At 35.1% G+C, this 13,044-nt stretch overlaps 1 protein-coding gene across 6 annotated transcripts in view; it reads left to right on the top strand.

The window, feature by feature from the left end:
* AGPAT3 (1-acylglycerol-3-phosphate O-acyltransferase 3) overlaps positions 1–13,044 on the top strand; it is an 87,975-nt gene that overhangs the window by 57,393 nt on the left and 17,538 nt on the right. For 5 of the 6 annotated variants that reach the window (XM_039368380.1, XM_039368373.1, XM_039368408.1 and 2 more), the window contains one exon: positions 11,355–11,581. In XM_039368380.1, coding sequence (XP_039224314.1) covers positions 11,404–11,581 — 178 coding nt within the window. In that variant the 5' untranslated portion in view covers positions 11,355–11,403. Of the gene's footprint in view, positions 1–4,515; positions 4,616–11,354; positions 11,582–13,044 lie in introns of those variants that run through there. The other variant, XM_039368416.1, reaches the window with a different exon arrangement.

Below are 13,044 nucleotides of genomic sequence, written 5' to 3'. Positions count from 1 at the left end.
CTCTTCAGTTTCTCATGCTAAAATTATACATACTTATATTTATTGCTTGTTATGCTTCAAAGTATCTCTAAACAATATCCTTCCCCATGTTTTTCTTTACATTTAAATGGGGAATATCCAAAGTATTGATCTCTAGAGACAACTTGAATATATCTTAATATGCTTTAGCTGATTTCATGAATCTTATTAGGTTTTATTAGTCATAAGAAGTTCTTTCAGTGCTAAGAAGGCTAATATTATGACAGGAAGATCTAAAAATAAGCACTGAATGTTTGGAGTGTTCTAAATACGCAGAGTCTTTTTCTAATTATAGAAATTAATTTAGCTATAGACCAAGGTTCTCAATTTGCCTTAGGCTGTGGTGTTCCTGTGCTGCATAGAATGAAGACAATAAATGAATTGGATTTAAACTTAATTAAGTTTCAATATAATTAATACAGGTACTTCTCAACTTATGACTACAACTAAGCCCAAATTCTATCGCGAAGAGAGACAATTGTTAAGTGAGTTTTGGCCAATTTTATAACCTTTTTTGCTACAGTTAAAATTAGTAATGGTTGTAAAGTGAATCTGGCTTCCCATTGATTTTGCTTGTCAGAAAGCTACAAAAGGTGATTTCGTGACACCCCTCCCCCCCGGACATTGCAACCGTCATAAATATGAGTCAGTTGCCAAGCATCTGAATTTTGATCATGTGACCCTTGGGATGTAAGTATGAAAAATGTCAGTAAGTCACTTTTTTCAGTGCAGTGGTAATTTAGACTGTTCACTAAAGGAAAGATTGTAAGTCGAGAACTATCTGTATGACTATTTGCCAATCGTGTTTGGTTATTTCCTTTGAATGTCATTAGAAATTGCAGTTTGGTAATTGGCAGCTTCTCATAAGGCTTTCATAGGAGGATGTGATGTTGGGCCTCCAGTTGTATTCCTCTCCCTTGGATCTCAAAGAGGAAAGATATTATGAATTAATACAGCCCACTTCATTCATTCATTCATTCATTCATTCATTCATTCATTCATTTTATTTTTCACATTTCTGAACTGCCCATCTCCTCAATGAAGGATTGTGGGTGATGGAGTTAATAACTTTAATAACAAACATATTGTGTAAATAAATGGTTTGAATAAATAAGAATTGGTTTTGATGGTCAGAAAAGCAATTTGTCAGCATTTCTTTTGAAATTTTAAGATTGGTGGGGAAGACCTCTCTGGGAGGAGTTAGAAAATATGAGTGCAATCCAACATGCAAAGAAGCTTGGTTGAGCATAGAAGAATGACTGCTAATTAAAAGCATAAAGATTGAATATCTGTCTTAAGAAACGTACATTGTCGTGCAAAGAGATGTCCATGTTTAAAATGAGCTTTAAAAATAAACAATTAAATTAGTGTACAAAGTAGTGGAGCAACTGGAGAGTGAAGTATACAAATATTTACAAAGTATTGAGCCAGATATAAAAAACACCAGCAACTTTAATGCTCCAGAGAGGTACAGTAACATTCTTTTGTCTACTGTTGTTTGTTTTCCCATAAATATAATAGAAAGTATGTAAGATTTCTGGAAGAAATGTGTTCACATTTATGTAAAGAAGCAAATTGTGCTCACTTTTATGTAAAGAAGTAAATCTATATTTATTTACACATTCATTATATAGTAATAAGAGTAATAAGATAATAAAAAGAAATCAATCTGTAACATCAGATTTGATCAATACTACCATTCAATAAATAATGCAAGTGGAAGTGTCACCACAATCTATAAATGCTCGATGAATGAACTTAAGATTTATGTGATTCCTGAGTGACATCAGGCAGGTAGCAAGGCAAACTTCAATTGGAACGACATTCCAAAGAATAAGTTCTGTCATTAAAACAGGACCATATTAGCTGCATTTCATTAGAGGACTGCATTGACAAGTCTAATTGGAGGAGGCAGACTTCGAAATACCTAGACGTCAAGCCATATGTGGTTTTCTAGATCTAAACCAACATTTTTGAACTGTCTGTTGGAAGCCAGTGCATGGCCGATAGCATAAGGATAACATCTGGCGTTAACACATGGGCCACTCCATTCTGGACCAGGCACAGCTTCTTAGCAGTCTTTAAAAGCAAGTAAATAATATGTCTTGCAGGAGTTCAACTGGATAGTGATGAATTACCATGACAAGCTCCATCCGTTTCAAGTAAAATTGAAATTGCCACACTAGCCAGAGTTGAACAAGGATCCCTCTGGCTAAGACTTCTACTGCAGCTCTAGCAATAGCTGTGCTTCTAAGAGGATGCAAAACAACTTATGAAATATTTTAGGAATGTTTTTATAGGACCATAAAACCTATTAAGAGCAATCATGAAAGTCGCTATCTCAATCATAAAAAATAGTGTCCACTATCAAAATGTGTATATTCCATTAGTGTTAAATCTGCTATAAAACATGCTTTATTTGAATATTAACTAATATACATTTTTCCAATCAAAGTCCTAGATGTTGAAAAAGATACTAATTGATAAAATATGTGTTTCTTGCAGCTAATACCAGGTTATAATTTGTTATTTTTTAAAAGTCGTTTAGATGCCAGCTGACTACTTTATGTACCATGCTTCCTAGTAGACATAATATTCCTGACTGTCAGTTTCCCAACATTAGAAACCTCCAGAGCTGTAAAAGGCACACTAAATGAACAGTGTGTAATAGAATGGAGTTGTTATATGAATCTTTTTTAAAAAGTATAATATAAAAACTAAAAGAAGTTCCTTCTAACTGTATTAATTTTAAAAATAAGGCTCACATAGCTTTTAGCCATTTTAGGAGGAAGAAAGGATAAGAAGAGAACAAAGAAACAGAACTGTTGCTCATGAGACAAGAGACAAAAGATAGCTGGATATAGGAGAAAAAAAATTAACTTTCTTCAATCTTGTAAGCATACATGCCAAATTATACATATTTGTGAAGTTGAAGCACATTTGCAAGATAAAGATAAATCATAACTTTATGCCCATAACATTTTAGTTCAGTGACTTACTGGGCAACTTGTTCAATGTTACCTTTAATATAGATATCCATGAAAGATTGCCTCTAACTCTTAAGTGCCTGTGATCTCAAGTTGAAAATCAGCTGGCAATGAGATTTCTTTAAGGCATTTTCCCACGTAATTTAACAAGGGCTTTTTCTATTCAATATCCACGGCTATGTTAATTATTTTAAAGTTATTTCTGGTGAGTTGCTGTGTATCTAGGTGATTCAGTTTGTAAATTTGTAATGAACCTATCCTAAAACTGCAGCTTTAATTCTGATTTCAGGGGAAATAAACAACAATTACCTTCAGAGTTTCCAACTCTTTATCAAATTTGAGAGCATGTGCTTTCTTGATTTTAATATCCCCTTAGATCTCTGATATGCCTGTTTCCAAATGTATATATATGTTCTCTTAGTTTGAGAAATAGCTTGAAATGTCATCATTAACTCCATTAATTTTATCTGATTTTACTGGGAGATGCCAGAAGTTAATGTAGTTCAATTTCTAACCCTTTCAGAAGTTGAGAAGGGAGCTATCACTATTTCATCTGAATCCAGGATCTCAATAGACTGCACGTACATACAGCTTTATTAATTTGTATCAGGAATGGAACCTCTAGCTTGTGATGACAAAACATAAGATATCTTCTTTGTTATTTGAATTACATCATTGAAATATTATTAAATCAGTGAGGAAATGTGAAACCATTTAAGAATAAATGCATATATCTGTAAGGGCAATTCATTTCTTTATAGTATATATTTTTTCTTTTTTCCTTACTATTTTCTATTTTCCTTTTTTCTTTTCTGTGCCTTCTATGTTTTCATCCTTTTTTAGTTAATATTAGTTTTTAACTGTAATTTAATAAAATTATTTTTTTAAAAAAAATAAGAACAATTCCATGCACAGAGTTGGTGCAGAATGGGGAAAGGCAACCATCTAAATAGCTATAAAAACTGGAAGCCTCAAATTATCCATATGCAGTGAATTAAGAAAACTTAGTTTTGATTGGCCTGATGTTTATCTACAACTGAAGACTCTTAAATTGGAGTGCCCTACTGGCTTCTTGTGGTCTCTTAACATAGTATCTCTAAGTTGTGACAGGGGGATTTAAGGGGAGAGGAAGTTCTTGGTATTTTTTTTTTTAGTTAGGCTTAAAGCAAGTCTTTTAAGAAAACAGATTTAATGCAATAAAATAAAGTTAACAGCAAAAATACAACATACACATTTAAAACATGTATAATTTCAGACTATAATGTGTGAAATCATTTGGATAGAGGAAAAGATGTAATTCCTTGCTAAGTGCTCTTAGCAAATATGCAGCTTGATTGATAAACTGACTGTTAAACTGGTAATCCTGGCTCTGCATTTATGGTAGAAAATCTCACAATTCTTAGCATACTGATTACTTTCAAAAAAACAATGTTGTATAGCTCATCTTGGTGTGACTTTCCTGCTCTTAATATTTATAACTGTTCATATGTGTGAGTTGCAGAGATACAATGGCAACCAATAGAATCGGCACCTTTTCCTGTTACTTGAATTGGGAAACCTCTGTTGTTAAAGTGCCTTCTGAAAACTCTCCTAACAGCAGTAGTGATCAGGCAAGTAGATTAGATGTTTTAGAAAAAAAATAATACTATGAATCTGATTTCTGTAATGCAGATCTGGTGAAGTAAAGATCTGTCTGTAATACAGTTAAACACATAAAAGATTATAGTGGTACCTTGGTACTTATCGTTAATTGGCTCCAGGAGACACGATGAGGACCAAAAAAGATGAGTACCAAATTTTTCCCATAATAATATATGAGTCACAAGGCAGCTGACATCGACAAGTTCTATCATGTGAGTAGTGGGACAAAAGGATCACCTCAAAATGTATTCAGTACCAAATTTTGATGAATTTCGAAGCAGTTGAGTACCAAGATACCACTGTGGTTAGTTATTTAAGGCATGAAAACTAACTATGAAGAACTCTTTGCCTATCTATTTTTTCTTTGCCTTTTCCAATGAAATGAAGCCGCCTTCCTTCCTCTTCCAAACCTCACTATAATATGTAAAATCATTTAGATAGAGAAAAAAGATTTAATTCCTGAACATCCAATGATTTGAGTTCGAGTGAATCACAAACCAAATGATTGACTAAATCAGAAAACAGTTTAAAAACTTACTAGTTGCAGTAGAGATACTACATTGCTCAGACATCTGGGTTTATTCGAGTGTGAAATCTTAGGATTTTTTGAAAATCCCACTGGCAACCCTGCTCCACACCCTAACTAGAATAGTAGCTTCTTGTTCCTGTTTCCCATCTGTCTTTCAAGAAATCACCTCATCCAACATTCTCCTTCCCAAACTCTGGCATCTCAAGAATTGTCTTTATTGGGGTGTTTGTTTCCTGTTTTTATTATTCGGGTTATGTGAAACACAGACACCTCTAGGAATGAAGAATAATGGGAATATGCTGATAAGAATTTTTTTTAAAAGCCTAGTATGTTAAATTTGTTATTTAGTGCCTGTAGTCATGTCATGGGATTTTAAATTCACCAGTATGTATTTTTTGTTTTCTTTTTATTTTCATATTGGCTGGGGAATTCTAGGACTTAGAATTTGAAAAAACACTGACCTAGATGTTACAGATATCATGCTTAGGCTATCATTCAAACTGATGTTTTCTATTACTATACAGTATGTAATGCTAACAAAAATAAAACTAAGGAAAGGTCAATGAATATAAATATACAGAACACACAATATATGTATAATCCTATTTATTTGTTAATATTTATGCAAAAACAATGAGTATCTGTAGCTTTTCATTGCTCTATCTCCTTGCCGGGAAGAAGAGAAATCTAGTTAGAAAACTCTAAAAATGATAGAGAAAAAGTCATAATTTCTCCTTTTTAGTAGCATCACAAAGGGAAAAGAATAAAGAGCAGAAATTGAGAAGTCTGATACAGCAGATTCAGGTCTATTTGGTCAAGACAGATCTATAGAACAAGTAAAAATGTTTGCTAGATGTGTTGTTGATATTTTCCTTTCAATGATACCAATAAAAATAACATCTTAGAAAATAGTAAAATAAAAAGTGAACAGAACAGGAATGAGGGATGGTAAAACTTAGAACCACAATTGGGACCAGAACCTGGGACCAGGTGGTTGTTAAGGGAATAACATGGTTGTTAAGCAAATCCAGTTTCTACATAAGCTTTGTATGTGGAAAGCTGGCTTGGTTTTAATTATCATTGTCTTTCTTGAATGTTTTCCCAATTTGTCTGAATTCTTTTTGAAATATGATGCATTGGGGTCTGACTCATGTAGAGTAAAGTAGAATATTTATTTTCTGTGATTTGAAACTGTATTTCAGTTTATGCAGCCTATTATCTTGTTCAGAAGGAACATTAGCAACCAAATGTTTTCACCTCAGTCCTGTGCATTTATTCCAATTTTCTGGGGTATTATTCTGGTTTGATGCTAATGGCAATTTTGCTACTAAAATGTGGCAATAAACTACAAAGATTACCTCATCAAAAAGTATTAGTTTAATTTGACGAGACTTGTCGGAATGAACCAGTTTGTGTAATCATTAAGGCATCAGGCTAAAAAGTTGGAACTGTAAATTCTAGTTCTGCCTTAAGCACAAAACCAGCTGAGTGACCTTGGGCCAGTCACTCTCTTTTAGCCCTAGAAAGAAGGCAAGGGCAAACTGCTTCTGAAATTTTGCTAAGAAAACTGCAGGAACTTCAGGCAGTTCTCAGAAGTCAGCACTGATTTGAAAGCACATACACACAAACACATACAAATCTTGGTATATTTCTTACCTCATTGTTTTCCAAATGGTTGCAGATCAATTGCTTTGTAATCTGCTCTGAAATCTTCCCAGGTATTGATGTCACATTGATAGATTTATAGTCATAGTTTTCCCACTTTTTGAAGATTGGTCTTGTTGGGAGTATGTCCTAGTTTCCAGGAGTTTCCTTACAATCCACTAACCTTAGCTCATTTGAACTTTAGTCTTCCTGATGCCAGTTATATAGTTCCAAGCTATGTCTCTGTATTTTTTCTTGGTAGCCTATTCCTCATTTCACCTTCATTATACATCCTTCTTCTTTTTTCACTGAAATTCTTGTATGGCTATATTGACTTTGTCTGTTGTCCTCCATGTTTCCCTTTCTTGTGATTGCTTGTGATTGTACTTTTAGCATCTTCTAGCATTTCTTATCTTGAGCTCCTTTTCTCTTTGGTTTTATTTGCTGTGCATTTAACTATAATTATTCAGAGTTCATTAGAAACTGTTTTTTAAAAAATATGTTCAGCTTTCATTTCATTTATTGTCAAGACCGCCAGATTACATGGAGCAATGTTTCTCCGTTAACCTGCCCACTGATTTCTTCAACTGAAATCTTCCCTGTGGAGTAGATACAAATCAAGGATACCTGAACCTCTTCTGCTTTTCTCCGCCTTCTGAAAGAAAGTTGTCATGAAAAGAAGCTGTGAATTTTCTGAAACAGAACAAAACAAAACAAAACAAAAAATGGCAGCATAAGATGATAGGCTGTATATTCCAGTATTTTGCATAGTATAATTTTAGTCTTAGTCATCCTTCTAGACTTCTGTTTTCCATCCCCTGTGTGAGATCTCTGGTAACTTCATGTTTTGTCTGCAGTGATTATATATCCTATTTCTATCTGCTCACCATAGAAACACAGGAAAATGATGAACAAATGGTTTAAGTATCGTCAGAAAGCAAAGGCAATCTTTTGAAAACTCCACTTTTTAATAGAAATGAAAGTTTTGGGGAGATTTTCTCCTTACTTGTTTGGAAGCAGAGAACTTTGCCCTCATAAATTGATATAGTTTAATCACTGCTTCTGTGCTCCATGGTTCATCTGCATTAGTCCTATGGCTATTGGAAGTGAAATTTTCATCATGAATGTTTTCATATAAACAATAACCTATTATAGATAATTAGTAAAGATATGTTTGTGATTTGTCTTTGAAAATCACCTTGACAACTTTTAAAGCCACCCTTTCCTTCAACTAGGTGTCATTATCAACTTGTTGTCCTTCTGATTTATAGAACATAACAATAGCAGAGTGAATTTATCTGCTTAAAGACAATACCACTTACTAAGTAACTTTGTAACATTGCTGGACCCCATGATACTTGATAATTTTCATCCGGTATCTGATCTCCTATTTTTGAAGAAGGGGATTGAGAAGGTTCCAGACAACTTGGAGGTAATGGATTATCTGGATGCTTTTTCAGTCAGGGTTCAGACCAGGGTATGGGATGAACATGGCATTGATCACGTTTCTGCATGATTCTTGGCATGGGCAGGATGGGAATTATGTGTCCATTCTTGCCTTACTTGATGTCTCAGTGGCTTTTGATACCTTCAATCCTTCTGGATTGACTCAGAGGACTGGGGCTGTGCAGCATGGTGTTCTGCTGGCTCACCTCCTTTCTTCAGGGTCAATTCCCAACTGAAGGGATCAAGATGCCTTATGGAGATAATATTAAGAGTCTGGATGAAGATCACTACAGATACCTGGGCATCCTTCAAGCTGACCTCCTCAAGGACATTGAAGTCAAGAAGATTAAAAGAATGAAGAATATTTTAAAGTCCAAACTCAGAGGAGGAAATACCATTGAGGCAAGTATACCAGAAATCTGAAGAAGGAAAATGGGCATTGGAATATCTGAAGGACAATGAAGAAGATATACTGAAGGTAGTTCACCATGAATGCTTACTGAATATTGGAGCGCCCATACTGACTGACAAGAAAAGCTAAATAAAGAATAGAAAAGAGACATGACAAGGCAAAGTACTGTATTATATGGCCAGTATGTTAAAAAAAAAGGCAAACAAATAACAAGACCTGGCAATGGCTAAGAGCAGGAAAATTGAAGGAGGAGGCAGAGGGGCTAATTCTAGCTGCAGAAGCCCAAACTTTAAAAACAAATGCATACAAAGCCAGAATTGAGAAGACAGTGGACCACTTGGTTAACTGCTGCAAGAAGATTGTGCAGACTGATTCCATACAATGGCATGACAACATAGCAGCAATGATACATTTGAATATCTACTAGAAAAACTATTTGCCTGCAAACAAGAATTGGTGGGGCCACAAAATAGACAAAACAATAGAAAATGAATAAGCTAAAGTGTGCCAGGACTTTAGAATTCTAAAGATAAGCAGTTGCCACATAGCAGCCCATACTTAGCAATTGTCAATAAGAAAAAAGTATGGAGAGTAGATGTGGCAGAAGACCAAGTAAGATGGTCTATATAGATCAGTGGTTCTCAACCTGTGGGTCGGGACCCCATTTGGGGTTGAACAACCATTTCACGGGGGTTGCCAAACAACGCAGTCCGCCATTTTTCCCCCCTTTTCCTTAGCTGTGCTACTCCCTTTTATTCTATTGGCTTTTGAAAGCCAATAGAATAGACTCTCTTGAATAGAGTCTAATTCTACTGGCTTTCAAAAGCCAATAGGAATTGTCCAGGCTGTCTCTGCCCTGCTGAACCCGCCAAAAGTCCCATTCTGCAAACGGTGCTGCACCAGTTGAGTAGTCCTCGACTTATGACCGGTTGAGTAGTCCTCGACTTACGACCAGTTGGGGGTCGCGGCATTAAAAAGGTTGAGAACCACTGATATAGATGGAAATGAAGAAGCTATAATTGCCCAGATGTGGCAGATTTTAGCTTTTAGCAGCCTTAATAGCCAATGTGACCAATCACAAGGGATTATGAGAGCTGCAGTCCGTGTTATAAGTCAAGTTCTCTGCAGAACACAGAAAATAGACAGACAGACAGGGAGGTTTAAACTTAAGCCTTATTTCTCCCACCCTCTCCAGAAAGTGGGTTTTTCCCCAGACTTAAGAGTCAAAAGCATCTGTTCCAGGTTTAGACTTTACAGTGATTCTGTCTGAACTGTATACTGTTGGTTCCTGCTTCACGAGCTCTAATCCTTAAAAGTGCTCAAAAATTAAATCTTAATGTATGGTTACAAGCTTTTAGATTTCTATCATAATTTAATTTGAGCAGTGTTGACATTAATGGAAATACTTTTAAGCTAACAGATTCTGCCCTATGAAAAAAATGCCACCCAGCAGAGATGTTATATTAGTATTTGAAATGTCAAATCTTATTTCTGGAATAACGAAACATGTTAAGGACTCTGCTCGCTGGATTAGCTCCCTGATACAAATAAAATGGTTACTTCTTTCTTTCTTTTGGCTTCTGCAACCCAAGAAAAGTATACTCTCCAGAGGGATGGTTATATTTTTGCAACAAAAGCAGCAGGGAATTTTTTGGGAGTAATGCAGAATTATTAATATCTATTCTTTGGGGGGGGGGCAGATTCCAGTCTGTTTAAAAATATGTGAATTCTCACAAGATTTAATTTTTCTTGACTCAAAAACTGGATTACCTTGGTTCATAATGTTATTCCAAGTGTAGGTTATATTTAGTTCTAACCAACTAAGATATGAAGCCTTCCTGTTGGCTGATGTCATTTTTCTTTAGGTATCATTCAGTTTTGAAAAAAAGGTTGCTTGGGAAGAAGAAATGTGCCAAGGCATTAAGCCTATATTCATTTTTTCCTTACTCCCCTTATTCCAAGAAATTGCTATCCACTTGTACTTGAGTCAGAAGAAGACTACACTCACTTGAAATATGCTGACCACACATTTCTGCTGACCTATTCTTTCTCTATTTGTCACCTGGATTCTCTCCACTACCAAGTATGACATAACTTATAGATTTTACATGCTATGAGATGACCCTTGAAAGGTGCTGGAATAGAATACAAACCAGAGATAACTTAAGACTGGTCCACTCATAAGCTGGAGATAAGATGAAGGCAGTGGTAGAAAGTACATGTTGCTGGAGTCTTTCTATGTATGTTGGAGACCACTCTGTCTGGGGCTAAGGAAGAACTGCTGATAGTCCATTCCTTTTTAAGGAACTGAAATTAATATTTCAGTGCAGGGCAAAAGCCAAAATGTCCTTGAAATTAGGCCAGTTTTGTATATTTTTTTAGAGGCTAGGACTTTTGGAAAACAATTTTGCTATAAAGTATATTACAACTGGATAGTCATTTAATAGCAAGATCTCCTATTACTGTTGCTTGGAAGTGAAACTGTAATTCAGAGTGCTAACCAATTCTTGACCCACAGCCAGAGAGAACCTGAATGGAATCGGCCCAGTGACAAAAATGTCTTTTATGGTTCCCGAGCTGCTATTAGAAGAACTCTCTGTCTTCCCCCTCCCCCACTTATTCCCTAGATTACAAACATTTTAATTTGCTAAGCAATATTTTTCTTTCCTTTTTTTAGGATTGTTATTCTGAGTGAAGGACCTTGCAAACGCTAATAAGGGACTATCATGGGCATTCTTGCATTTCTGAAGACCCAGTTTATAGTTCACCTCCTGATCGGATTTGTCTTTGTTGTGAGTGGCTTCATCATTAACTTCATCCAACTATGCACGTTAATCCTCTGGCCTATAAACAAGCAGTTTTATCGACAAGTAAACTGTCGCCTTTCCTATTCATTGTGGAGCCGTGAGTATATTGTAGTTTCTCTGCATTAGCTTGGAATGTGACTTATTCAGATTGTTGGCTTCTTCTCACACTGAAGAACAGAGATGGGGAACTATGGCCCCTTTATGATTTGTGGACTTCAACTCCCAGAATTCCTGAGCCAGCATGAAGTCCACAAGTCATAAAAGGGCCATAGTTCCCCACCCATGCTGTAGAAGATCCTTTTTTGGAGCAGAATAAAGGATTGTGCTTTAGAAACATATTTGCACAAAAAACGATTACAACTCTGGGATGATCTAGGGCTCATCTCAAGAAATGGTGTCTCTGAATTATTTGTGCATGGACTTAAACACAAAATATCTCTTACTGATTTTCTCTCTTACTGATTTTCTAACTCTTTGTAGTTGTAGGTATGGTGGCTACTGGAATGAAAGGGAAATAGGTTCTCATGAGAAGGAAGTAGATGGAGAAGGAAAACCAATTCCCACTCTTTTGATACCTAAAGCACCTCTTCTGGAGTTGTTAGCGTCTTCCCTTGCTCACCCCTTTTCAATCACACACACACACACACACACACACACCACATACAAACACACAAACAGAGACACAAAATAGCTTGTCTGCCCTGATAGCATAAAACTTTAATGTTGCCATTAAGGAAATATCTTACAGGATATCTCACTGAAGTAGGAACCATTTCATCTCAAATTTTAAAAGAAGGCAATCATAATACTTTTGAGAAATATCAGTTAAAGCAATGCTTTAATGAAGGGAAGGATAACTGCAGAGGGATATATATCTTAGACTTAAGTACTAAGGATTTAATTTCAATAAAATCATATTTGTTTTTAGAATAAAAACTTGACAATGACATAAAAAGCTAACATTTCTAGCGATGATTAATAAATCAGATCTGTTAGACATGCAAAGTGTCACTTCTAGAAATATTTACTGGAAAAGAAGAAATTAATAGTTCCAATATAAATTAGTTGTTTCTTAATAGACAATGAATGTCACACACAAAAAATATTGAAAATCAATAAGATCGATTTAAATTAGTTTATAACTCAAAACATAGTTTCTCACTTTAAAGTTCCTTCCTGTTTCCATTTGGATATGATTGAGCATATTATTCTTAGTGCATAACTCTTGTTCATGAAAATGTATAAGGGTCTGCTTTTCATCTCTTTTTTTATACACTTACTTCTTTTGATTACTATGGAGCTCAGAATATTTCTATGTTTAAGATAATCCTGCTATCAATAATTTAAGGAAATGAAAAAAATATATTTCAGATTATTAGTTAGCATGGCTATGTGTGGTAGAACTTGCAAGAAAAAAATAATACTGCAATTAAATTAACTAAATTCCCACTCTAGTGAGACAAGTCAGGTGGAAAAAGTGCTTTGTTTAGAGTATAAAAAGTTATTACTTATACCTCATTTCAGAAGAGACAAAAGAATAATTTTGTAGTGTAATCTTGT

Source organism: Crotalus tigris, unplaced genomic scaffold, assembly GCF_016545835.1.
Source record: "Crotalus tigris isolate CLP2741 ecotype Arizona unplaced genomic scaffold, ASM1654583v1 scf7180000017601.7605149639:7615979, whole genome shotgun sequence".
In the NCBI taxonomy this organism is placed as follows: Eukaryota; Metazoa; Chordata; class Lepidosauria; order Squamata; family Viperidae; genus Crotalus; species Crotalus tigris.
This window is presented reverse-complemented; position numbering and strand designations above follow the sequence as displayed.